Source organism: Dermacentor variabilis, chromosome 6, assembly GCF_050947875.1.
Source record: "Dermacentor variabilis isolate Ectoservices chromosome 6, ASM5094787v1, whole genome shotgun sequence".
In the NCBI taxonomy this organism is placed as follows: domain Eukaryota; kingdom Metazoa; phylum Arthropoda; class Arachnida; order Ixodida; family Ixodidae; genus Dermacentor; species Dermacentor variabilis.
The window spans coordinates 183,302,355-183,326,193 of NC_134573.1; the positions used below are offsets into that span (position 1 = coordinate 183,302,355).

Consider the following 23,839-nt stretch of genomic DNA (forward strand, 5'->3'; position numbering starts at 1 on the left):
GTAAGTGATGACGACGATGTGGAAGTGGACGATGACCCTTCATTAGCTGACGTGGCGCCTGCTTTGAGCATCATGTGGGCTTTCGCAGAGAAATGGGGCCTCATGCACAAACTCACTCGCAGTTTTAGCAAGTTCGAAGATGTCGCGGCAAGGCCACCACGGCGGCAAGTGACGATCGCCGATTTTCTGCTGCCTACCCACAAATAAAGCCTGGCCACCACGGCGGCAAGTGAAGATCGCTGATCTTTTGCTGCCTACCCACAAATAAAGCCTGGCTGAGTGTGTGTGTTCGAGAGCATCGTGACGTAGTTGTTTTCTGGCCAGTAAGTGGCTTCTAAATTGGCAATGGCGGTTAATTCGGATATCGTTTAGTGCGTACCTAAAACATCGTTCCCGGCTGACTACATATTAACGAGGTTTGAGTGTATATGGCAATGCGTACATGTGTGCCACTGTTCAACCCAACCTCTTTCGCATGGGCGTGGGTCACAGTAGATGCGGGATTGGGTAGGTACCGCTGTTTGAAGAAACTCTTTCACAGTGACTTGGAGCACTGTGTATGTGCCACTCTGTCTGTCATCATCATCATCAGTCTGGTTACGCCCACTGCAGGGCAAAGGCCTCTCCCATACTTCTCTAACAACCCCGGTCATATACTAATTGTGGCCATGTCGTCCCTGCAAACTTCTTAATCTCATCCGCCCACCTAACTTTCTGCCGCCCCCTGCTACACTTCCCTTCCCTTGGAATCCAGTCCGTAACCCTTATGACCATTGGTTATCTTCCCTCCTCATTACATGTCCTGCCCATGCCCCCACCCCCCCCATTTCTTTCTTGATTTTAACTAAGATGTCATTAACTCGCGTTTGTTCCCTCACCCAATCAGCTCTTTTCTTATCCCTTAATGTTACACCTATCATTCTTCTTTCCATGGCTCGTTGCATCGTCCTCAATTTGAGTAGAACCCTTTTCGTAAGCCTCCAGGTTTCTGCCCCGTAGGTGAGTAATGGTAAGACACAGCTATTATACACTTTTCTCTTGAGGGATAATGACAACCTGCTGTTCATGATCTGAGAATGCCTGCCAAACGCACCCCAGCCCATTCTTATTCTTCTGATTATTTCCGTCTCATGATCCGGATCCGCCGTCGCTACTTGCCCTAAGTAGATGTATTCCCTTACCACTTCCAGTGCCTCGCTACCTATTGTAAATTGCTGTTCTCTTCAGAGACTGTTAAAAATTACTCTAGTTTCCTGGAGATTAATTTTTAGACCCACTCTTCTGCTTTGCCTCTCCAGGTCAGTGAGCATGCATTGCAATTGGTCCCCTGAGTTACTAAGCAAGGCAATATCATCAGCGAATCGCAAGTTACTAAGGTATTCTCCATTAACTTTTATCCCCAATTCTTCCCAATCCAGGTCTCTGAATATCTCCTGTAAACACGCTGTGAATAGCATTGGAGAGATCGTATCTCCCTGCCTGACGCCTTTCTTTATTGGGATTTTGTTGCTTTCTTTATGGAGGACTATGGTGGCTGTGGAGCCGCTATAGATATCTTTCAGTATTTTTACATATGGCTCGTCTACACCCTGGTTCCATAATGCCTCCATGACTGCTGAGGTTTCGACAGAATCAAACGCTTTCTCATAATCTGTCTACTCTGTCTGTGCTGATCTCCAATGACACTCTCCGATGCCAACTTGGGTCACTGGGTATGTGCAAGTGGGCGAGTGCCGCTCTTTAGTGAGTGTCTTTGACACCAACTTGGGTAACTAGGTGCTTGCCACTTGGAATGTGCTGTTCTACATTGACGCTGAGCAGAATTGAACTCACATCACACGGGTCCCTCAAGGACAGCAACCTCGACATACCTCGTACTGCATTAGCAGGCTATGCCACAAATGCACTGGTTATGTGCCGCATTCAATAAACCTCTCCCCAACTTGGGTGACTGAGTACGTGCCACTGTGTGCGCAGCAAGCAAGGAAACAATCCTCAGTGTTCGCAGGTACCGGTGTCCCACATTTGTCATCTCAGAAGCCATGCGCAGACATGGTACTGCCACCAGATGGTGCAACATGTGCAGAAAAAAGCAAGAGAGGAGCCGGCTGCCACATGATGTGTTTTTCAGTGTTCGCACACATAAGCGCACCATGCATTTTGAAGGCCACGCGCAGGCTTCGTGGTGGCAGCAGTAGATGGTGTCGAGTGTTCTTAGGGAAGCGTGAGAGAGGAGTCTCGGTGCAATACATACCTCATACATAACTCACTTCGATAGTGGCAATACGTAGTGTAAGTATAGTGATCCAATGCTAACGCATTACTGTAGACAGTCATCGTGAGATGGGTTCTGCCGCAATTTTTTATGCATCTTACACACAGCCTAATGGCTGAGCTTCAAGACATGTCTAGCTACACAAACACGGTGCAGCCCAATGCCTGACAATACTGAGAGGCCTGAGAACCCTACCACTACACAGAAAGCGAAGCTTGGTTCACTCACAGAGTCTTGGAAAACCTGAGGAAGCACAGGAGCCGCAGGTGCACCCGCATAACCAGGCGTGACAAGGGCGGGTGCATTGGCCAGCTGAGTGGTCTGCTGCAAAGCAGCGTGGCTGTCATTGGGCGTCTGTGGCTGGGGTGTTTGGGGCAGTGGCGGCAAGTCAGGTGACAGCCGCTGGCTGCTGGTCCCATCGGTGTTAGTAAAGGGGCCAGAAGACAGGGAGTGCATGGGAGCAGCAGCACCACCAGCAGCTGGGGCTGAAGCCGAAGCCGTTGGTGCTGATGAATCGGCCTCCTGTGCCCGCAGCGCCTCGGATGACTGCTGCTGCAACGTCTGCTGCATCTGCTGCAGCTGCTTCAGCAGCTCAGGGTTGTTGAGCAGATTCTGTGCCATGCTGCAACCCCCCAAAACAAAGTTCAGCAGAGTTAATCAATGTTCTAGGCTAATCTGAGCAAGAGTTAGAGCTCATCAAAGTTGTGAGAAAAAAATGCCATCTTGACATGTCAAGCATGTGACACATTTCAAAAACTTTTTGAAAAGAGAACTGCTTTGAAGAGGTGCATATTGCTTACTGTATACATTTCTCTTCCTGGCAAAAAAAAAATTATACTGATAGCTAAAATAGGACAGAAACTATTTTACCTGCAAAATTGGAAGTCTGTCAGAATTGTTGTTTTGAGAAATTAAGGAAAAATATTCTGCAACATCTTTATTGGGAACATACCAATAAAATCTTAAGGAAATTCACCAGGGGCATAATCTGGATGCATCCTATCTTTAAGCCGCTTTTTGGCCAGCTTCCTTGCGCTCAAAGAGGCTTCTCGCTTCTTGCTGGAGTTAGCACTTCAATGGCCGTCTTTCTCCTTTGCTCGCTAAGATGCAGTGCCAGGAATATCCATGTGTAGCTGCTGTAGAATTTCAGTGGACGCAAGCAGGTTCCTAGTGTTGAAGCGTAGGACAGGTTCCCCAACAGCAGCTCGCACGGCAAAGAAAGATGCATGCTGTTCCTTTGAGACACTCCAAATCACTGAGTGAAGGCCCGCATTCGAATTCTGTGTCTTGCCTCGCTGGCATCTCTGGAGCAGGGTTCTTTCAGATAGCCGCGTATATACAGGCAGCATTGCTTCTGCCACATGTTCTGGCAAGTTGTAGTGGTGCCTAGGTTCAGGCTCTCCCTTTGCTCTCGCAGCATTGTGACGACAGAACATTGTCAGAACATTGCTGAGATCCCGTACTCCTTGGCAGGGTCCTTGACAGCATCACCAGTTTATAGCCGCACCCGGGACACAGCACGAGTCCAAGGAACTCTTGTATGACGGATAAATCCACGATTGCAAATTCAGTTCCGCTGTCGTTGATGTCCTGTCTCGTGTCGACACCCAGCAGCTTGAACTTTTGTTCCATTGCAAACTGCGACGCCAGGCATGTTTTCCGGCGACCACTGTGCGCTCGCTACTTCTTCAGTCATGAAGGAAATGGTGCCTGCACGATCTGTGCCAACACGCGTGGCGTGGGCGGATGAAGTGTTGACGCTAGAGGCGCCAGTTTGCAGCTCGGAACTCGATCTGGTAGAATGTCCAGGCAGACCAGCAATCGGAAACTCCGCGATTATGACAGGCCTAGCCGCCTTCTTTCCCGAATTCCACAGCTGCTTGACACGAGACGACGATCTTTACGATCTTTTCCAGCCATCCGGGCAGCGAAATGAACACCTTATCAAAGGTCGTTGCGAAGCAAGCAGCTGAACAAACGTAGACAACATAGACACCAGTGCCATGAAACCGGAGATAAACAAACGTAGCGAAAGGCGAGAGCAGACGAGCGCCCGCCAAAGAGCGCCAGACCAATAGGAGCGAGGCGCGCGGGGTGTGTGTGCGCTTTGGCCAATTGGCGGCACGGATGCATCCTCCAGAAATGACGCGATAGCGTCTGTTTCCCTTCACCGATGCCATTTTGAACTGGTGCAAAATGCGCACAAAGAAAACAGCTTCAAAACAAGCACAATATGGCGGCCACCGGCTGCCGCGTTCGCAAATGGCGACGGCGCGAAGTTTGAACATTTTCGACCAAATTTTGCCGATTTCGCGTTCACCCTGGCCCCTTTAAGCGAGATTTTTTAATTTCTGATTAAACTTAGCTTCTAGATTTCATGGACGGATTCTTGAATGTATAATTGTAGCGAAAATGCACTTTTACGAATATCAACTTTCTGGTGATTTTTGCCGTTTCAAGACCCGCGTCCCCCCTTAAACGCCAAAATGAGCATAAAAATATTTTTTCAGCTTTCCTATGCATATTGTCTTACTAACGATTTTTACAAAAAACCCATTATAAATTTTTTTGTGGTGCAGCAAAATATGGACAGCTTTATTTCACTCGTCAATATTTCACAATCTAAGTGCAAAAGACAGAATGATTCTGTCTTCATTCGTTGTGAAATTGCACTGGGATGACTGAAAGCAACTGCAAAAAAAAATAATAATAATAATGAAAGCTGAGAAAATGGAGCTCAAAGTTTTATTTGCTGGAAATATCAAAATATTTACTTTGAGTACCTAAAACCTGCCTGGAATGTAGTCCTTTGCCTGTAAGGACACATTTTCTTTACATATTGAGGTAATTTTTCGCTTCTTTACAGGAGTTTCGTGTGCCTTCGTTGCCTTTTTGGTCATCGTGCATCTATCCATTGTGCAGAGGCAGGTGACAGCGCACTCAATACGTCCGCTCTTGTCACTCGTTGCGCAACTTCAATCCTCAATCCAAATATTCAACTGCGCAATCCGCAGTTGAATATAGGACGTGAAAACTTCTCCGCCGATGTCGCGTTGCTGTCACGACCACACACGGACGTAACGTCACCATCGCTTGTGGTCACGCCTTTATCATCGCTCGCGGTCACGTAGGTGTTCTGTGGTCGCGTCGTCAGCAGCACACGCAGGCGCGCTTTCCCAGTCACCGACGTGCGCCGGTCGTCCCTTGTCAACGAGCTTGGTGGAATCCGCTTCTACGAGTAGTTTTCTCCCTCTTTTCTAAGCCTTTCGTGGTCTTCCGTACACGTAGGCCACTCGGAACTTCATTCCTTCGGGGCTCATAGCAGAAAATGTGCGTAAGCTGCCATGATCGTCAATCATGGTGATAGGAACGCGCAGCTCGCTGCTGCGCAAATGCATGTGAGAGGGGTTCGTCAGCAATTCAAATCTACAACTGCCAATAGGAGTGCACCCTGTGCCCCATGTGACTGCTACGCCCAATCACAATGCTGCATTTGCCTTTTTTTTCGCTTGAGTTTGCTAGTTTATTTTTTAGAGGAGAATTGCGTCACTCCGGTTATCTTTAGCTCCGATCTCTCCTTTTTACGATGATACAAAGATGGCAGCGCAGCGTCGACAGACAGCCAGGCGATCTGCGGTGCGACGGGGCCTTCCGAAGCCCGATTTTTTTCACAATTTTTGATGACAGCACTGTGTGAAAGTGTTTTCCCGATTTCTACCATGTATTTTGTTATAATATTTCACTACAAGGTAAATAAAGGTCCGTGGATCACGAAAAATAAGAAAATAAGAAAATTGAAAATTTAGGCAATTTGACCACTTCAATTGCCCCCTTAAAGGCAAGCATTCATTTTTTCAGACTGCCCAACTTTTTTGACATTTTTGCAGTCCCTAGGCAGCCCGAAAAATCGAACATTGACTGTACTAGACCTAGGCTCAGGAGTGTTAGCAAGCACCACAACCCACGACCATGATGGGGGATATAGAATGTCCTTTTTTGAGGGTTCTGTCATGCAATGCGAAAACTTGGTAGGATTTTGCCATTTGCACATACCTGTTGCATGCACGCAACTACATGCTCTGTGCTAGCACTGACCTTAGTGCAATAGCGTTGGGCTCAGATGACTGGCCTCCAGAGTCTTCCAAAGGTGGCTCAACGAAATCAGCAGGCTTGGTTTCTTCAAAAGATTCTTCTTCTTCCTCCTCTTCTTCATCACCATAGTCAAAGTCTAGCAGTTTCTGCAAGTGGGAAAACAAGGCTATAATAAATGCCCATTATAATTCAATTACTTTAGCCCAAGTCTTTTCTTGTTCCAATTGCAGTACACCCATATTAGACATGATTATTTGAAGTAATTGGCATAGTTGCATGAGGCCACTTGGTGCAGTGCACATTTTTGTGTCCTCTGCTAGCCCTTTAAACTGCAAAGCTGCAACAAACACCCTTGCACATGGCAATACAGTAGAACCTCATTCATAGCTTTGGAAAAAAAAAAAAGGCGAGAAAAAATAGTATGCTAACCGGCAAAATGCCTGATCCGAAGCAACAACAAAAAAGAAATTTGACAGAATCCCCCAACTGCTGTTGACATCTACGTAAAGCGAATCGTCGCTTGAATAGTTGCAGGCTCGAGACACCAACACACGTCAAGCTGACGGGATACCAGCGGCTCGAGACGTGTTTTGGCGTTTTAGGATTGCATAGTGTTGACAGTGACGAGAAACCAAAACGAAATCAAGCTGGTGGCCGATGCTGGGTGCCACCAGAGTGTAACATGCCACTCACATCGTGTCGCCTGCAGCAGGGAACGGTGACGCATTTGGGTTATTGCATACTAGAAGTGTGCAGTACGCTCCTGACGGCAGTATGCCCCATGCGCTTGACTCTAAAACAGATAGGTGAAGCTGTTTATCACAATAGGGTTGGTGGCAATAGCTGTGAATGTGGCGTGTGACGACTCGGGAGGAGATTTTCTGGTACCAGAATAAGGAATTGAGTGTGCACCGGTGTTTTCACACTAGACGGGCAGGCGAGTATTGCGGGGAAGCTGATGCGGTGGGTGGCACGCCTCTTGTTAACATGGGATCTAGTGACCGGAAAACGTATCGTATGACTGTAGTCTGCAGCAGGGAATGGCAGTACATTTGAGTTATCGCCTATTAAAAGCATGCAGTACCCTTCCAACGGCACCGCGTACATGTTGTGAACCAGATAGGTGAAGATGCTTATTGCAATAGGGTTGGTGGCGATAGCTGGTGTACAACAAGCCTGGAGATTTGCTGGTACCAAAATAGGGAACTGGCATAGAAAACGTGCTGGCATTTTCACGTGACACAGGCAGGCGAGTACATATTGCGGTCAAGCTTCAGCAACAGATGGCTATTGTTCTCAATTGCACGCACCTCACACATTTTCTTGTTTACACGGGATCTAGCGGCCAGAAACCATATTTTTACGTATGATCTATGTTTATTTACAGATGAAGACCGGGATGGATGAGAGGTCGCCACAATGTCGTCACCGAAATGTTGCCTTGTCTGCTCCTCAGCTCGACGTCCTCCTCCTCTTCTATCTACTCCTCTTTGCCATGTTACAATCCTCCTTTCGCAGACGAAGCCAGCTGGTAGAGTCACTGTCCTGTGGCAGGGAAGTAGCGCTTGAGGCAAGCAACATGAGCAAGCTGGGTGTTCTTGGAATGCCTATCAGTAGACAAAACTCATGCAACCACGTAAGTTAGGTCACTCAAGCCATCTAAAACAACGAAGAGGCCCACATAACGTGACAAGAGCTTGCATTGTGAGGTCCATAGCAGCACTACGTCACCTTTTTCAATATAAATGGCTTGATGGGAAATATTGTACCAATCCTTTGAGTGGTTTTATGATGCCAATGTGCGAATGCATACTATTCAGCGGGCTTCCTCGTCGAGGCAACATGTCTTGGCAACGGAATCCTCAGCATCCAGAGAAAACGGCAGAATCGTTTTGAGGAAGCTACGCGGCAATCGAGCATAAAGCAGATAGAAAGGGCTATAATTTGTTGTCTCATGCTTCACAGCGCTGTAGGCGTATGTTATGAATGGCAACACATCATCCCACTTCTTCTGGTTAGAAGACACATACATGGATAGCATGCTCGTCAAGGTTCGATTCGTGCGTTCAACAAGATTGTTGGTTTGCGGACGGCACCGCATTGAGTGACGAAATTGTGTTCCACATAGCTGAACCAGCTCTTCAACAGTGTCGGCCACGAATTGACGACCAGGATCACTTATGATCATGCAATTGAGCCGTGGCGTAGGACGACATAATGCAACAAGAAAGCTGCAACGCAAACAGCGGTAGATGACAGTACTGCCGCGGTCTGTGTAGCGTGTAAGGTGGTCTACACAAACAATGATACATCGATTGTAATTTGATGATCGTGGAATGGGTCCAGGAGGTCCACGCCAACTTGCTCAAAGGTGCGCGAGGGGGAATCCACGGCTGCAGAAGACACAGGTGGATGGTCGAAGGTTGTTCCGCCGTTGGCATTCGTCACAACTAGCCACATAATTTTTTGTTGTTTGACGCATGGGAAGCCAGTAAAAGCGCTTTTGCACACGTTGCAGTGTACGGACGAATCCAAGATGACCCTATGTAGGATCATCATGCATGGCGTGTAGTGCAGCACTACAGAGACTCTTCGGGCTGACAAGAAGAAAACGGGCGTCACTAGCAGAGTGGTTGGTTTTATGCAACAAGTTGTCAAATATAGAAAACCCACCACTGGCTTTCAGATTCAGGGCCATGACGAATAGAGGTACCAGACTGACGTCACAGCGTTGATCCTCCTGGAAGATGGTTGCGTCCGGAAATTCAGCTGCAATAGCAGCCAGACAGTCATAGAAAGTGTCTTCTTCAGAATTTGCCGTTGGTAGTGGTAAGCGGGAAAGACAATCGGCGTCAGCATGACGGCGGCCACTTCTGTATTTCACTACAAAGTCATACTCTAGCAGTCGTAAGGCCCACCGCGCTAGACAACCAGGCGAATCCCGAAGGCTGACCAGCCAGCATAATTAATGGTGATCAGTGACTATGCTGAATGGGCAACCATAAATGTAACAACGAAATTTCTGAACAGCAAAAACACCAGCAAGGCATTCCTGCTCAGTGACTGTGTAGTTTCGCTCAGCATTGCTTAAGCAACGACTGGCATAGGCCACAACATGTTCGGCGTCGTTTCGCCATTGAACAAGCACTGCTCTGATGCCTATTCCGCTGGCCTCAGTATAAATTTCAGAAGGCGAACACAGATCAAAGTGACGAAGGATGGGGTCTGACGCTAGTAAGAACTTAAGGGGGGACGCGGGGATCAGACCGCGAAAATCGCAAAAAGATAGTTTTTTGGCAACGACGCGTTTTGGTATCTGCAATGCTTAATCTACATTGTATCAAAATGGTTTGACTGAAAACGCACTAAAAGTGCCCGAAAAAAATTAATTTATCAGTGCGTACGGCGAGAAAACAGCTTTATATCGCGTAAAATCACCACAGTTTGCGGAGCCCTAACTCGTCTTTCTCGCCACCGAACGCCGCCATCTTGGTATCGTTCGAAAGCTCGAAGTTCCGCCATTCCGTTTCTGAATTCTTCGGTCGTCGCCATCTTGTAACAAACACACAAACACAAAAGAAGCGCGGGTCCGCTAGAGGCGGTCACACGGGCCCTGCGATGAAAGCGGGCCTCCGATTGGTTGCCGTACTGAAAAGCGTCTCGCCATTCGTTGTTGCTGCAGCAGCGGGCAAGCTGGCAACCACAGCGGACCGCAGTTGTGTGCTTTGAAAACCACGCCGGCGTATTTCTTCGTTTGAAACTTGCACAATTTGGATTTATGAAAGCTCCCAGGTCAGTGATGGGTCGTCGCTTGTTCGAAAAGAACTTTAAAATGAAGCATGCCTTCGGAAAACGGAAGCGCAAGCCTCCTACGGCGAGAAAAAGACGGCGGCCAGCGGGAGAAGCGGAGAACTATACTGAACATGCAGGTAACGTGCCGCGTTATCTTGCACCGTGCGATTCCAGCAGCGAAGCCGACAATCGCCCTGTGACATAGACACCGGAAGACGTGCCAACGGAGGCTCTCGCACCTGCGCATACGGCCGCGCGAGTCAACAACCGAGATCGTGTTGTTGGAGGCGACGCAAGTCGAAGGTCACCATCGCCGGCAGAGACGGTGTACGTTTCCGATGCATCGTGCCACAGGGACACGCAGCCTGCGAGTGAGCCCCAACCGTCGACGAGCTACCTACTGTATGGTGACTCAAGGCTCACCAGACGAATTGTCGCACGATTCAGACGCGCCTGGAGCCGCGTTTTGTGTCAACGGCGACTGCAGAAGCGCAGGCATGCAGTATTCGCGACTCCCTCTGCGCAGTGTCCACAACTGAGTCCACCAACTCAGTTTGGTGGACAAGCAAGGCCAAGAACAAATTTCGGCCCTTTGTGACTGTTAGCTCATTATTGTGCCTGTTTCCGCGATGAACTTTTTTATCGCTAAAACTTTGTGCCCAAGATGCCAACAGCGTTCTGTGGGTGCACACTGCGATACCAGGCTCGGTCTGGCAGTGAAATGGTGGTCATGCACTACTCCAGACAGCTCAAGGAAAGGATAAAGAACGCCTGAAGAAGGCATCCAAAGCCCACCAAACAAAGAGGCAAAGGTGTAAGAAGATGCCTGACAGCAATGATTCAAAATATTACAGCCCTGGTGCTTTTTAATAAATTTGCAGTGCTTTTAAAACTTTGCAGCCAGTTTTCTCAATTGCATTTTTTTTTGTCAATCACCTCGCTCGAGGAAACCGTAGCACAACAATGGCTGGACAGATTTTGGTTCAGTTTGTTTTGCTGCGATCCACAAGCTGTGCTGTACTTAAAGACAGTCTTGAAATGTTTCATTATCCTTCCATTATTTAATTATTTCACCATTACTACATGGCTCCATGCAGTGAAGCACAGTCATGTGCATATTATGTTGAGCAAGAAATTATTAGCGCACTAAAAAAAATTTGAACACTGTCTTGATGTAGACTAGACATTTGGGCAAACATGCAAAGTATTCCCAGCTCCCTATCGTGTTTCGTTACTGTGCCAGGCTTTCCACAAACAAGTAACTTATAAATTCTTATAAAACAAAAACTAACGAAGATATCCTAATGAAATTACAGATTTGTCTCTTTATTGCAATGCGCAGTGTGTGTGCCGATTTCAGCCCTTTTTGCCAAGAAACAAAGAAGTTAATTCTGATCCCCTCCTCCTTCCTTAAGGGAGGACATGGGTTGTGGAGATTATTTCCTGCATGTTATGGCCAAATCTGATGAAAATAAACAAGTTTACTTAGTTTCTTGTGCTGATTTCAAATATGCAATCATTTTTCTTGTAGGTCCATTAGTTCAGGAGATTGACAGTGCTGCCACTCCATTGTTTCCGGAGATTACGAAAAAAAAATCTGCTCAGCAGAAAGTGAATATTAGTGCATAGCTAGATACTATAATGTGCAATAACTGCAATGCTGCAAAAACTTTTCAAATGAAATTTTAATTAGCCATTCTGCAGGTGATCAGAATTCTTTCCTTGACCTAAGGCTACCACACCAAAAGAAAATTCATAAAATGGAAATATACATACGCACAAACTTGAAATTTTGCTCTCAGCACTTTGTAGTATGTAGATTAGGCTTTCTCCTAAAAATGAATTAGTGCTCTAGCTGTTCTAGATCATTAGATATCACTCTGACAGTCTAGTGAAGTGACCCAACAACATCTTTTGAGAAAAGTGAGAAAATGTGCAAATCCCTACGTTATTTACAAATTTACAGCTGGAACAGCTCAGTAGGCACCAGGCATGTAGTCCTGCCGACTCCCAGCCCCTGCGTGCCGCTTTTTGAGGGACTGGCGCAAATTTTCTGATGCTTTGCACTTCTTGGCTGATGCTGCCATTCGACGCCTACCTTTCTCGGCCATGAGGGTGCGACTTTGCTCGCTCCGATTTAGACATAGTTCTTTCATTATGTCCTTTGAGGCCCTTGCCCTTGCACACAACGATGTTCCCAGTATGACCCACGTTCAGTTCAGCGTAAAGTTCGCGAACCGATCGTGCGCAGTCGCTCGTCAGATTACGCGCCGCGCGATCGGCCGCTGGCGTCAACTTCGTCTTCACATAGCTCTGGCACATTTTCGTGTGAAGAGCCTGACGACTGATGCCCATCAACGAGACAAGCGTCATTGAACGCGGTCTGTCGGTTCCCCGTTGCCTGCATGGCACGCGCAGCCAAAACGTTCACAGCAAAGGGTTTCATTCGTTCAGCACTGTGAACGCACGGCGAGCTCCACACCGATGCAATCTCTCCGAAGTTTGTGCACATAAAACGCAGCTTCACAGCGAGTCCGTATTCCCGCTTGTCTCGGACGATTTCTAAGGCACCACTGCAGATGTTGCAGTTTGCAAATGTTAATAAAGTGTTCACGGCACTCAAATCCACAATCGTAAATGTAGTCCCATCAGGCGGGCGAAGTGCATCGTCGGTACTGTCACCCACGAACTCGTGTTTCCTCTCTGTCGCTGAAGCGGAAGACAACTCTGATAGCTTTGCTTTGGCTTTCGCTTCCTCCTCCTCCCGCTTGGAGGGTTGCCGGTAGATCGTATCTTGCCGTACGCGAGCGCTGGTCAAAGGGTCCACGGCAGGCGGACTTGTCACAGTATCCGCAGCAGCCGATGCAGTCATTAGGCGTGCCGTTGCTGCATCGACGATTTTGGCATTGGTCGCTGAGGTTGTGGCGTCCTGAGCGTTTTGCAGTGTTGAGCAGCGTTTTTTGAAGTTTTCGATGAGCGTCCGTCACACTTTTTGCACAGCAAACTTGTGCCGCGTTCGAAATTTGCGCTCAGTTTCAGACATCGCGTTGACACTGGTGCAAGATGGCGCACTGCAGTGCGCGGCTCCAAGTGTGGAGCAGACGATGGACATGCAGTTCCGCCCATCGGGAGGAAAGCTCAAGTCACGTTCACCGAATGACGAATAAGAGGGCGTTCTAGTACCTTTTTTTGCCACACATTTTCCAAGTGGCCAATGGCTGAATGGGGCCCGTTCTGGCGGGAATTCGAAGGGAAAAGTCGCCTCTTTCAAACGAGACCAAGATGTCCGCGCTAAAACAAGGCGCGCGTTTCGGAAAATATGCCGTTTCAGCGCAAGTTCCGCCTGAAATTCAGCTAGCACATGTCGTATAAGGCGTCACTGCGGCTAAAATACTGATTTTATCGCTATGAAATTAGCAATATAGATGCAATAATAGCTGTACATTCCAAAAATGCAATAAAAAAAAATGAGTTTTTTTTCACGATTTTTGGTCGCCACAACCTGTGTCACCCCTTAAGTTGACGGAACGATGACTCACATACTGCTGTCCAGTCAAACGATACATCCTTTTGCAACAGAGGTGTCAACAGGTGCCCAATATGAGCGAATTTCGGGACAAAATAGCAAAAATAAGAACAGAGTCACAGGAAACTGCTCGGTTCCCGCGCTGACTGCAGAGGCTATAAGGCATTGACCACTTCAATCTTGCGGGGATCAGGTCTGACTCCATCTTTGTCGACTAGATGACCAAGGACCAACGTCTATTGCTCCCCAAACCTACACTTACCAGAGTTTAGAATCAAATCTGCTTTCTTTATGTATTTCAGAACCAGGCTAAGGCGCTCATTATGCTCTTCAATAGTGGGGCCAAAAATAAAACCATCATCCGGGTGGCAAAGACATATTTCTCAGTTTAATCCATGGAGAACTGTGTCCAGGAATCGCTCGAATGTGGCGGGCGCATTACAGAGCCCGAACAGCATAACGCTAAATTCAAATAAATTGTCTGGTGTAACAAAGGCAGTGTTCTCTTTATTGACGTGATCCACAGGCATCTGCCAATAGGCTGAATGTAGATCGAGGAACGAAAAGCAGGAGGCAGAATATAGGCAGTCTATTACGTCTTCAATTCGCGGGAGTGGGTACACATCCTTCTTGTTAATCGCATTTAGTCGCCTATAATCAACACAAAATATCCACGAGCCACCCTTTTTCGTCACCAGGATGACAGGTGCGGCCCACAGGCTTGATGATTCTTAAATGACATTTTTCCTCAGCATCTTTTGTACCTGGTCCACAATAATCTTGTGCTCTGATGAAGACACTCAGTAAGGCTTCTGCTGAAGAGGACGTGCCGAACCTGTGTCAATGCGATGACGTGCACGCGAGGATGGAATAGTTGTACGGTGCTCATCTTGAGAGAAGTCGAGCACAGAAGCATACTGGGAAAGCAGTTGCACTAAGGTGTCCCGTTCACGTGAAGACAAAGACTTGCTGACCATGCGTAGAATTTTCTGCTTGTAAGGGCAGGCAGCTCGTCCTTCAGTGGAATCCTCGTCCCTGACGACCATTGATGAACTGCATGTGACGTCGTCCAAGACAGCAATCTTCATGTGTTCGGGAACATGCACCGGGACGGCAGAACAATTTACCACCCACAAAAACGTGCTACCATAGTTCACAGATATGATACTATTAGGTACCAGTAGGTTTTTCTTCACACAAGAATCGCGAAAGTGTTGCACCACGGCGTCACTCCCTCAGCAACAGCAAGTGTCTTTTGTCCAGCGGGTTGTTGATCCACGAGTTCTGATAATAAGGGATCTTGACGGGCATCGACTCCAAATTTTCCGCTATTTATCGAAAGTTCGCCGGCACCGCAAATGACTGAAACCCCGCAGTTCTGCAGAAAGTCTATCCCTAACATACCATCGTGAGTGCAGAGTTTTAACATCGCAAACTCGGTTAAATAACACTTGTCCGCCAATAACACATTCCCAACACAAACATCAAGGGGACGCAATACTTCACCACTTACTCCACGAAATTTAGCATGCGTGTCGAGGGAAAACATGACTTTGCATTGAAGACGGTTCTTGAAAGAAAGGCTCACAACTGATCTCATAGCCCCGGTGTCCACTAAGGCCATTGTGATTATACCATCAATTATCACTTCCACTTTGTTTCTCAGCATTGTAGCCCGTAGAGGTATCTAAAGCAGCCTAGTTTCCCGATGGTGGTGCTAAGGATGAACGTCGCCTTGGTGAAGGAGAGCGACGTGGACGAGAAGACGGTGGAGTGAGACTGCAGTCTGAAACGGGTGAATCGCTGTGGTGATTCCGTCGCAGACTGTTGATGGGGAAGGTCGTCGATGAAGGAAAGGAGCGTGGAGGCCAGAAATGGTCGAAGTTATGGCATTCGGTGCCATAGGATGTTGACTGTGACTCGTACCATCTCGGTGCCCAACGACGTTGCCGACAGAATCTAGAGATGTGTCCTGTGACACCGCAGCTATAACACACGGGAGGCTCATGGCTAACATTTGGGTAGGATGGGTATGTCCGTGGCTCCGAGTAGGTCGTTGCTGAACAGGCATATCCCTCAGCATGCTCGTTGCCGGTTCCCCAGTGGTAGTTCTGTTGCGTTCTCACTGACCTTCTCGAGTGGTACTTCTCGACAGTCGTTGCAGCGATGGAAAGGGGAGCTGGTGGAAGATTGTATGGATGTTGACCATCACGGAACTCAGTGTTCAATTCCGTGCAACGACATAGCTCCTCTCTAACAATCTGTCTGATGGTTGTCGCGAGATCGACTGATAGGATATCGTTTTCAATGCTTGCAACAGTTGTTACGGTTGCTAGCCGGCCAACCTTCAGGGCTATGCGGTGCAGTTTGAGAGCCTCAAAGGTACGGCAATGACATATTACGTCCGCGACTAAGCTTAGGAGCTCTTTACCAATGAGGAAGTTGTAAACATCCTCCACGATTCCCTTCAACAAATGACCAACTTTGTCCTCCTCTGACATACGAGGATTGGCCGTTCTGCATAGCAAGAGTAAGTTTTCGGTGTAGGTCGTGCATGTCTTGCCCGGAACTTGAGCTCTTTGAAGGAGCGTTTGCTCTGTCTTCTTTTTCTTTGCAACAGAATCGCCGAAACGCTTTTTGATTTCGGACGTGAAACGATCCCATGTTCTCAGAGATTCCTCGTGGTTATCGAACTACACGAGCGTCGTGTTTATCAGAAACAAGACTACGTTTTATGGTCGCGTTACGCTGTCCCAACAATAGTGCTTGCTCACCCGTTCGTAGTGGCTAGGCCATTCTTTGTTGTCCTCACCGGGCTTTCCTCCGAACGTGCGAGGCTCTACCAGGTGTTGGCGCTGTCACGAACTAGCCAACGTTTGGGTCGAAGATGCCGCTGGTTCGGTGCGAGTGTTGCCTTCGGTGTGGACATCTCAAACACCGGAAGTAATGGGGGCAATCCAGCGACCCGGCGGCTTCAACGCAGATCAGGAGGTTGGAGAACCGTGACGTCTGTGTTGCGTGGTGGTTGGGGGTACCCAGCACCTTCAACCAAAAACTGTTTTGGATGATAGATGTTTATTTATAGATGAAGACAGTGATCGATGAGAGGTCGCGATGATGTCGCCACTAAAATGTTGTTTTGTCCTCTCCTCAGCTCGTCGTCCTCCTCTTCTTCTATCTACTCCTCTTCACCATGTTACAATATTATACGATAGCAGTTTGGCAAGTTACTGAACGTTGGTGACAAAAGATTGTGTTTTCTGAGAACAAATGAACCGGTAAAAGAAGTATGCGTAACTCTCACGGGTAATTTTTATATTCTCGTTCTTGAACTTTGGTGCCGGTATATCGTATGTAACGGGATTATATCAATGAGGTTCCACTGGCCCTTGGGACTGTCGTATCATGCAACGATAACTGAGAGATGAGGCAAGGGATTACAGTCAAACCCGGCTATATCGAACTCGCAAAAAAACGCCCATCAGTTCGTTATAGAGCATAATTCGATATAAGCCTGCTAAATAATTGGATGTTATAAAAGCACATACCATTTATAAAATCACTTTATTGAAGAAACTAGCTTAGTTTCGCATAAATTAGTCCTGCATTTTCTTCTGCTCGGGCAATTTCGCTGCCTGCGACGCACTCACTTCCCCACGTTGTCTAAGGAGTCGGAGCAGCTGAGGCCGCAACCTTCCGCATTCGCGCAGAAGCACCGGACTAATGCGAGTGCACCAATCACTTCGGAGGATGTGGGCAAAGGACCATAGTTGCTTTCCTCAACGTGCCTACTTTCATTTGTGCTCGGTACGATGTCAGCGATGTAGTCTTCGTTTCCGGGCTCTCCCGTGGTCGCGACACCATCATCTGCACTGAAAAACTCGTCCGCCGTTGATTCGAATGTCCCGGAAATTTTGACAGCTCACTCCAAACTTCGGCAACACCGGCAACGGCTTTGTCGCATTCATCAGAATTTACAGTCATCACCGAGCACGCGGAAACTGGCACGTATGAAGAACCCCTCGTACACGGGCGTGCGTACGTGTCGGGCGCCACGGGCACCGGGTTGCGAGTCGGGTCACTTTAGCCCTAACCGTGCCGAGAGTGCTCCTCGGAATCTAGCACGCTGCGGGGCCATCCAACTTCTCATCGCGTTCGACGCGATTTATGATTTCGAGCTTCACGACGAAAGGCGAATTCTGCTGCTTCATCACGGCAACACTGCGGGAGAAGTCCCACAAGGCGCAAACACGATAAACCAGAAAACCAGCCTGACAACTCGCACTTTCGCCATCTAGCACGAAGAGAGCACAAGAGCCTCTGATTGGTTGTCTGAGCAAGCGCTGTAGGCGGGCCAGGATCATTTTTTTGCTGGGGAGTGTCGATAGTGATCTAAAGAAAGGAAGGACGCTTGATTCTGCAACCCGTGAGGGAACACGGCGAAGCGTCGTCAGGGGAGAGAGAGTGGGAAGTGAAAGATGAGAGAGAGAAAGAGGGAGGATGTGGTCTAATAGACTCCACTATGCGCGACAGGGGGAGTGTCGACGGCTCGCCCGAAGAGCCCGAGGCAGCGCGGTCACGGTAGGGAGAGCGGTCGGATGGAGCCGCGCCGCCGGGGTTCCCCACTACCGCGAGGGAAAGCCAACTTCTGGGGGCACTTTTCCGCCACTTGACGGTTCGATATATCGGGAGTCACTGCAATATTTGTTCGATGTAAGCGTAATTTTTGCTATATATACTCATTGTAACTATACCGTGACCAGAAATTGTTCGATATACAGAATAATTCTATGTAAACAGGTTCAATATAGCCGGGTTCGACTGTATATCAATGAGGTTCCACTGTCCCTTGGGACTGTCGTATCATGCAACGATAATTGAGAGATGAGGCAAGTGCAAATCGGTATCAGGGGAATTTCCTCGCTATCATCTTTATAATAATGAGCACTGCTTTCTTTCAAAGCTGCTCCACTATAAAGTGCAGGTTACTCTGGCTCTTTTAAGGCCGCTCCAATTTTGAAGAAGTACTGTGCCTAATAAAGTCCACTTTTTGTCGCAAAGGTTTTGTCAAAGGTTTACTTCACAAACAAACATAGAATTGTCTTGAATGTACATCAAATGCAATGAAGTACAGCTAAACACAACATCCGTAGCAATGACACCTTACAGGACTGGCTGGCACATGAGACTGATTGACAGAGCCCTAATGTCTCAAAGCAAGGCACATGAGAATGTTTTTGTATCTGTTGTCTTAACCTTTCGAGGGTCGAATTATTTTGAAAAAAGCTTTCCCAGGTGGTCAAATTACTTTATTGTGGATCTTGAATGTACAAAATGTATAAAATCTGGAATAAATAGTAAAATAAAATTAGAAACAGTATTTTGGTGTCGGCATCACTCAGAACTGCAAAATGTTCAATAGTATTTCAGAGTGTGGTACTCCTTGAAACACGGGTCTATGAACAGCGCCTTATCGCAGTCTGCACACCTAAAATGCATGTCTGTTCTCCTCTTGGAGCAACGAGTTGTGTTGACGCACACATGACATCTCAGCGTGCGGCTGCCTTGGGCAGAGGTCTGAGGCACCCTCTCGCTTAAGCGTGTTGCCGGAGAGAGCAAGAATACCTAGTGAGCGGTGGTGATAAACAAGCGAAGAGCAGTGCAAATCAAGATAGAAATCAACTTCCGCCGCCCCTGCGAGAGTGTGCTGACAATGAGAAAAATCACGTTTCGCGCGCTTCCGTTGCGATCACGTGGCGGAACCGAAATTGCGTTGCCGCTGAGAGCGAGAATACCTCGCGAGCGGCGGTGATAAACAAGCTAAAGGCAGCGCCAATCAAGATGGAAATCAACTTCCACCGCCCTGCAAGAGAGTGCCGACAAAGAGAAAAATGACGTTTCACGCGCCTCCATTGCGATCACGCGGCGAAACGGAAACTGCAAAAGGAGTGTTGCCGCAGTCTGTGCGATGCGCTGAAGCTAGAAATCAGTTCTATTTATCTCCCCAAGAAGGTAGCACAAATTTTAAATGCTTCTTGTAAGTCCTAATAGGTAGCAGCCCTTCCCAGTGAGCACACATAGTCATTATGGGGCGAAATTTCAAACGGAGAGTCTAAACCGTACCCGTACGGCAAAGACATTGCGGGACATAAAACCGCCGCCGCAATTGTACAGCAAAAACCTTCAAAGGGTTAAAAGCACACCCCCTAAGTTACAAACAATTAGATATAGTACTACATGGTCCATATTCACCAACAATTTCAAACTGCAGCATCAAATGAGGCAATTCTAGGAATGTCGCATTTCTCCCCAATTCATTTTCTCAGTTATTAGTTCCACAGGCATTTCGAAAGCCTTCCAAGCAGTGAGTAATTAACTCAACAATGAAGTAGGTGCTGCTAAATGGGCAGCTTCAATGGCCATCGATCGTGTCAATAGCCTACTGAGTTGACGAAGCTGCATGTAACTCTTATCGAGATCTCAAAGACCTTCAATAGACAGATGTGGGCACCCTTATCAATAGTTTGCTTTCATTGCAAAGCAGTAAACACATCCCAAGAAAAAGAATACCAAGAAACAAGCACAACTCTCCCTTGTGACAAAAGCACTGCAAACAGCAGCCGTAATATCACCAGAGTGCTGAAACAAAATCGGCAATAATATGTAAAAAATGTGCAAATGCAACGAGTACATAGCTAAAAATAGCAGAGTATTTCGCTAGGACACCCTCCAGCAATGAAAATGTACACTTCAGGTATTTATAATTGTTACAGCTAATTACGTTCAGGGATGCAGAACTGCCACTTGTGTGACGGTAATGGCACAAGCACTTGGTGTCAGACTATGGAAACAGTTTTCTATACTCAATCATGTAGCAGTACATACTACGATTCCGTCAAATTAATACAGAAATTTTGAAGGACATCAATTATACAGTAGTGCCAGTGTGACATTAATATTATAGCTGTAGCAGAGGGTTTCAATTTAACATGCACTAAACTTTTAACTCTGCCCATGTTAGTATGACTGCTACGACAGGAAGTCAAACACATGGCCTTGCACCCTGCAGCAAAATCCCATAGCAGCCAGCTCATTTGCATGCAAGCCAAATTTACCATACGTGATGTCGACGTGACAATGCACAAGTTAGTATCACAGCTACCACAACTGCAAAATAAATTAGTCGCCGACCGTTTATTCGGACCTCACGGGGACTGCGAAAATGTCCGAATAAACAGGTGTCTGAAAAAGCAGATTAAGAAAAAAAAAATGAAATCCTTTATTTCCACGCACTTATTCGGGCTCGGCAGTAGCCTTGGAAGAAATCGTGAATGCGCCGTTGCACGCTGTTCCGTTTACGCGCAATCAGATAAGCCTGAATCTCGGAGAGGGTCGTACGGTCACTATTGGCGGCTGAAAGCACAGTCACTGCTTGTACACGCTCCGCATGCGATGGCAGCGTAGCACATGGTGCGTCATCTTCTGACTCGGAGTCATCGTCCGGCGGTGCAGCAGAAACCTAACGAATGATCTTGCCGTCGTCGAGTTGTGCGCATGTCAATACAGCAGTGTCAGCACCTATGAAACTGTCAAATGAGACGGTGTCCGGAATCGCAATGCCACCACTGCGCAGGTCTCGGCAGAACATTTTCCGCGTCAGTAGGGAGCACATCGGAAGGCGACAAATCTTAGGCCTCCCGGCAACCGCTTGCCGGCATTCCCCAGCGCAGTCTGCGCGGGCACTGTCGGCGCCATTAGACCCTTGACGCGATGCTTACGTATGCCGCGTTGGATCACCGAAACCTCGACACAGCACACAAAGCAAACACCACCGTGCCGACACCAGTCGCACAAACGAAAAACGCGGCCTGCTCGCAGCGTCTTGCGCGAGGAAACAAATCAGCTGCTGGATTGTCTTGACATGGCTTACTAAGCTGAAACCGGAACTGCTGCAGAGCTGCTCTATCTAACCAGGCAGAAACGATGATGATAAGTGGGGATTTCTAGTAGCGCCACTTCGTGGGGCAGCAAGGAAGCGCCGTTCAAAACAAAAATGGCGTTCAGCAAGTCGAACCATGCACCGGTCAGAGTCGGTGCATGGTGCTCTCGACCGAGTTAGCTAAAGGAGTGTCCGAAAAATCAGACGAGAGGTTGCAAGGTGTCCGAACTTTTGGCAGTTGTTATACATTATGGTCTATGGGGAGAATGGCGGTGCCGCGAAGCTGACCGAATAATCGGGCATGTCCGAATTTTTGGAGTCCGGAAAATCGGTCGGCGACTGTACATCAAAGATAAAGGTTCTGCTGTCCACCAACTTGCCTTGTTGAACTTCACAGTAGGAGCTGCTGGCTGGTGACTTGGTGGCTTGTCTTCAGCAGCTGACGAACTCCCAGGCCTGTTCGTCAGCAGCTGAGATGCGAGGCTCTGAAGCTTTACTAAAAGTTCTGGATCCGGAGGGGCTGCATTTTCTGCCTCAGCTGCCATGGCCAAGTTCAAATTCTCCTGCAGAAAGGGCACCACAAACACAGAAACTGTATAAAACGATACATACAGCAAACAAGCGTCCCTGGTGACAAGGGGAAAGTATCCGAGGTTTCTTACACACTGGTCAACCTGTTATGAGGGACAGAAGGAAAGAGATGTCAAGAATGCATCACATAATGCTAAACACAGCAGCATGTGTGTACCATATGCTGCCTGTGGCTTCACTGTTCTGTGCCATGGTCAAGTTCCCTCCCACTGACAATCAAAGTAAATTTGTTCAACTAAGTGCACATGCAGTCACACCAGGTAAACATCCAAGTGAAGTGATAATTTACTCCAAGTTCTTATATGTGCACATCCTTCCATGTGTGTCTCTTTGCCATAACAAAGCGCAGAAGCAGCCAGGGAAGAGCGGTCATAACAGGCCCAGCATCAAATTGGACCTGGATTACCTGGACAGCTTACAAAACCAATTGGCATGCAGCTGAATGCATGCACATCATGCATTGCTGAATTTGTTTGTTGCGGTTTCAATAAATGTTGTCATTAATATAAGGCACACAGGCTCGCATGAATAACTTTGTTACACTTAAGCATGACTTTTGCATACAGAAAGATTTGTGTGCAAGTCAAAGGATGCGTGTCCATACCACGCAAGTTGCATTGTATGCTTTTCTGACAAGGACGTTGCAAACAGAATCAAGGCTGTTCAATTTTTCTCTTTTCTGGCCCTGCAAATCAGGTGCGCGTTGCATTTACAAGCATGTCAGGACTGAGCAGTTACAGTATGTCAGATCCCTATAATACAGAGCACAACCCCCCCCCCCCCCCTTTTGTTTTTGACATATAGCACATCCCCCCCCCCCAACTCTCCAAACCGCCAGAGTTCAGACACCAGCTTAGTGTTGAAGCTAATGGCAGAGCACTGAGAAGGATGATTCAATGCCTCGAGACATCACCTAGCAGTAAACCAACAGACTTGGCCAAAAGTTGGCCACAGCGCTTACCCCCAATTTTTGACAAAGGTAGAAACAAAGACAGCGCGCTCACTTCTGATGCCTTGCTGGGCACAGGCATTTCACTCTGGTTGAGCCACTGAAAAGCGTGCGAAAAAGAGCACCTCTGTGGCAGGTAACCAAATGAGCAAAATGTGGCATTTCCACTTTCAGAAAGTGCTGGCAAGCCAAAGCGCACCTGAGTGAGAGCATAAGTCTTGGTCTCTTGAACAGTTCCAGACATTGAATCCTGGATGTTGTTGCCATGATTCCAGCTCTTCCAATTTTCCGTAGAATTCTTGTTCGCCTTGGTATCAGCCACCACATCTGAGCTCTGAGCAGAGTCGCCTACAAACAAAAACAGGAGGCAAAATGTGATTGCGTAGTAACATGGAGGCTGGATGTTTGAGCATGGGAGGTGGGTCAGGCTGATGAGGTCTGGGCCACCAACATACTGTAGCAGATGAAAGTAAGAAGACTAAGGGGCACCACACTATGGCATACTTCGTTTAAGCTAAATTTGAAAGGTGTAGCCATTTATACATATAAACTATAATGAAGTGGGGCTAATAAGTGGGGCCAATTGGAGTAACAAAAGGGGTGTAACTTTTCTCAGCCTTATGAGAAATGTGAATAAGCAATATTTTGCTACAGCAGCAATCGTTATGTATTCGT

The 23,839-nt window shown here is 47.5% G+C and overlaps 1 protein-coding gene across 4 annotated transcripts in view; it reads right to left on the reverse strand.

Annotated features, from left to right (window-relative positions):
- Isha (Insulator su(Hw) mRNA adaptor) overlaps positions 1-23,839 on the reverse strand; it is a 150,473-nt gene that overhangs the window by 111,456 nt on the left and 15,178 nt on the right. For 3 of the 4 annotated variants that reach the window (XM_075697020.1, XM_075697022.1, XM_075697018.1), the window contains exons 5-9: positions 23,364-23,512; positions 23,220-23,264; positions 22,005-22,187; positions 6,371-6,513; positions 2,504-2,897 (exon numbers count right to left, since the gene is read on the reverse strand). In XM_075697020.1, coding sequence (XP_075553135.1) covers positions 2,504-2,897; positions 6,371-6,513; positions 22,005-22,187; positions 23,220-23,264; positions 23,364-23,512 — 914 coding nt within the window. The remainder of the gene's footprint in view (positions 1-2,503; positions 2,898-6,370; positions 6,514-22,004; positions 22,188-23,219; positions 23,265-23,363; positions 23,513-23,839) is intronic. The other variant, XM_075697021.1, reaches the window with a different exon arrangement.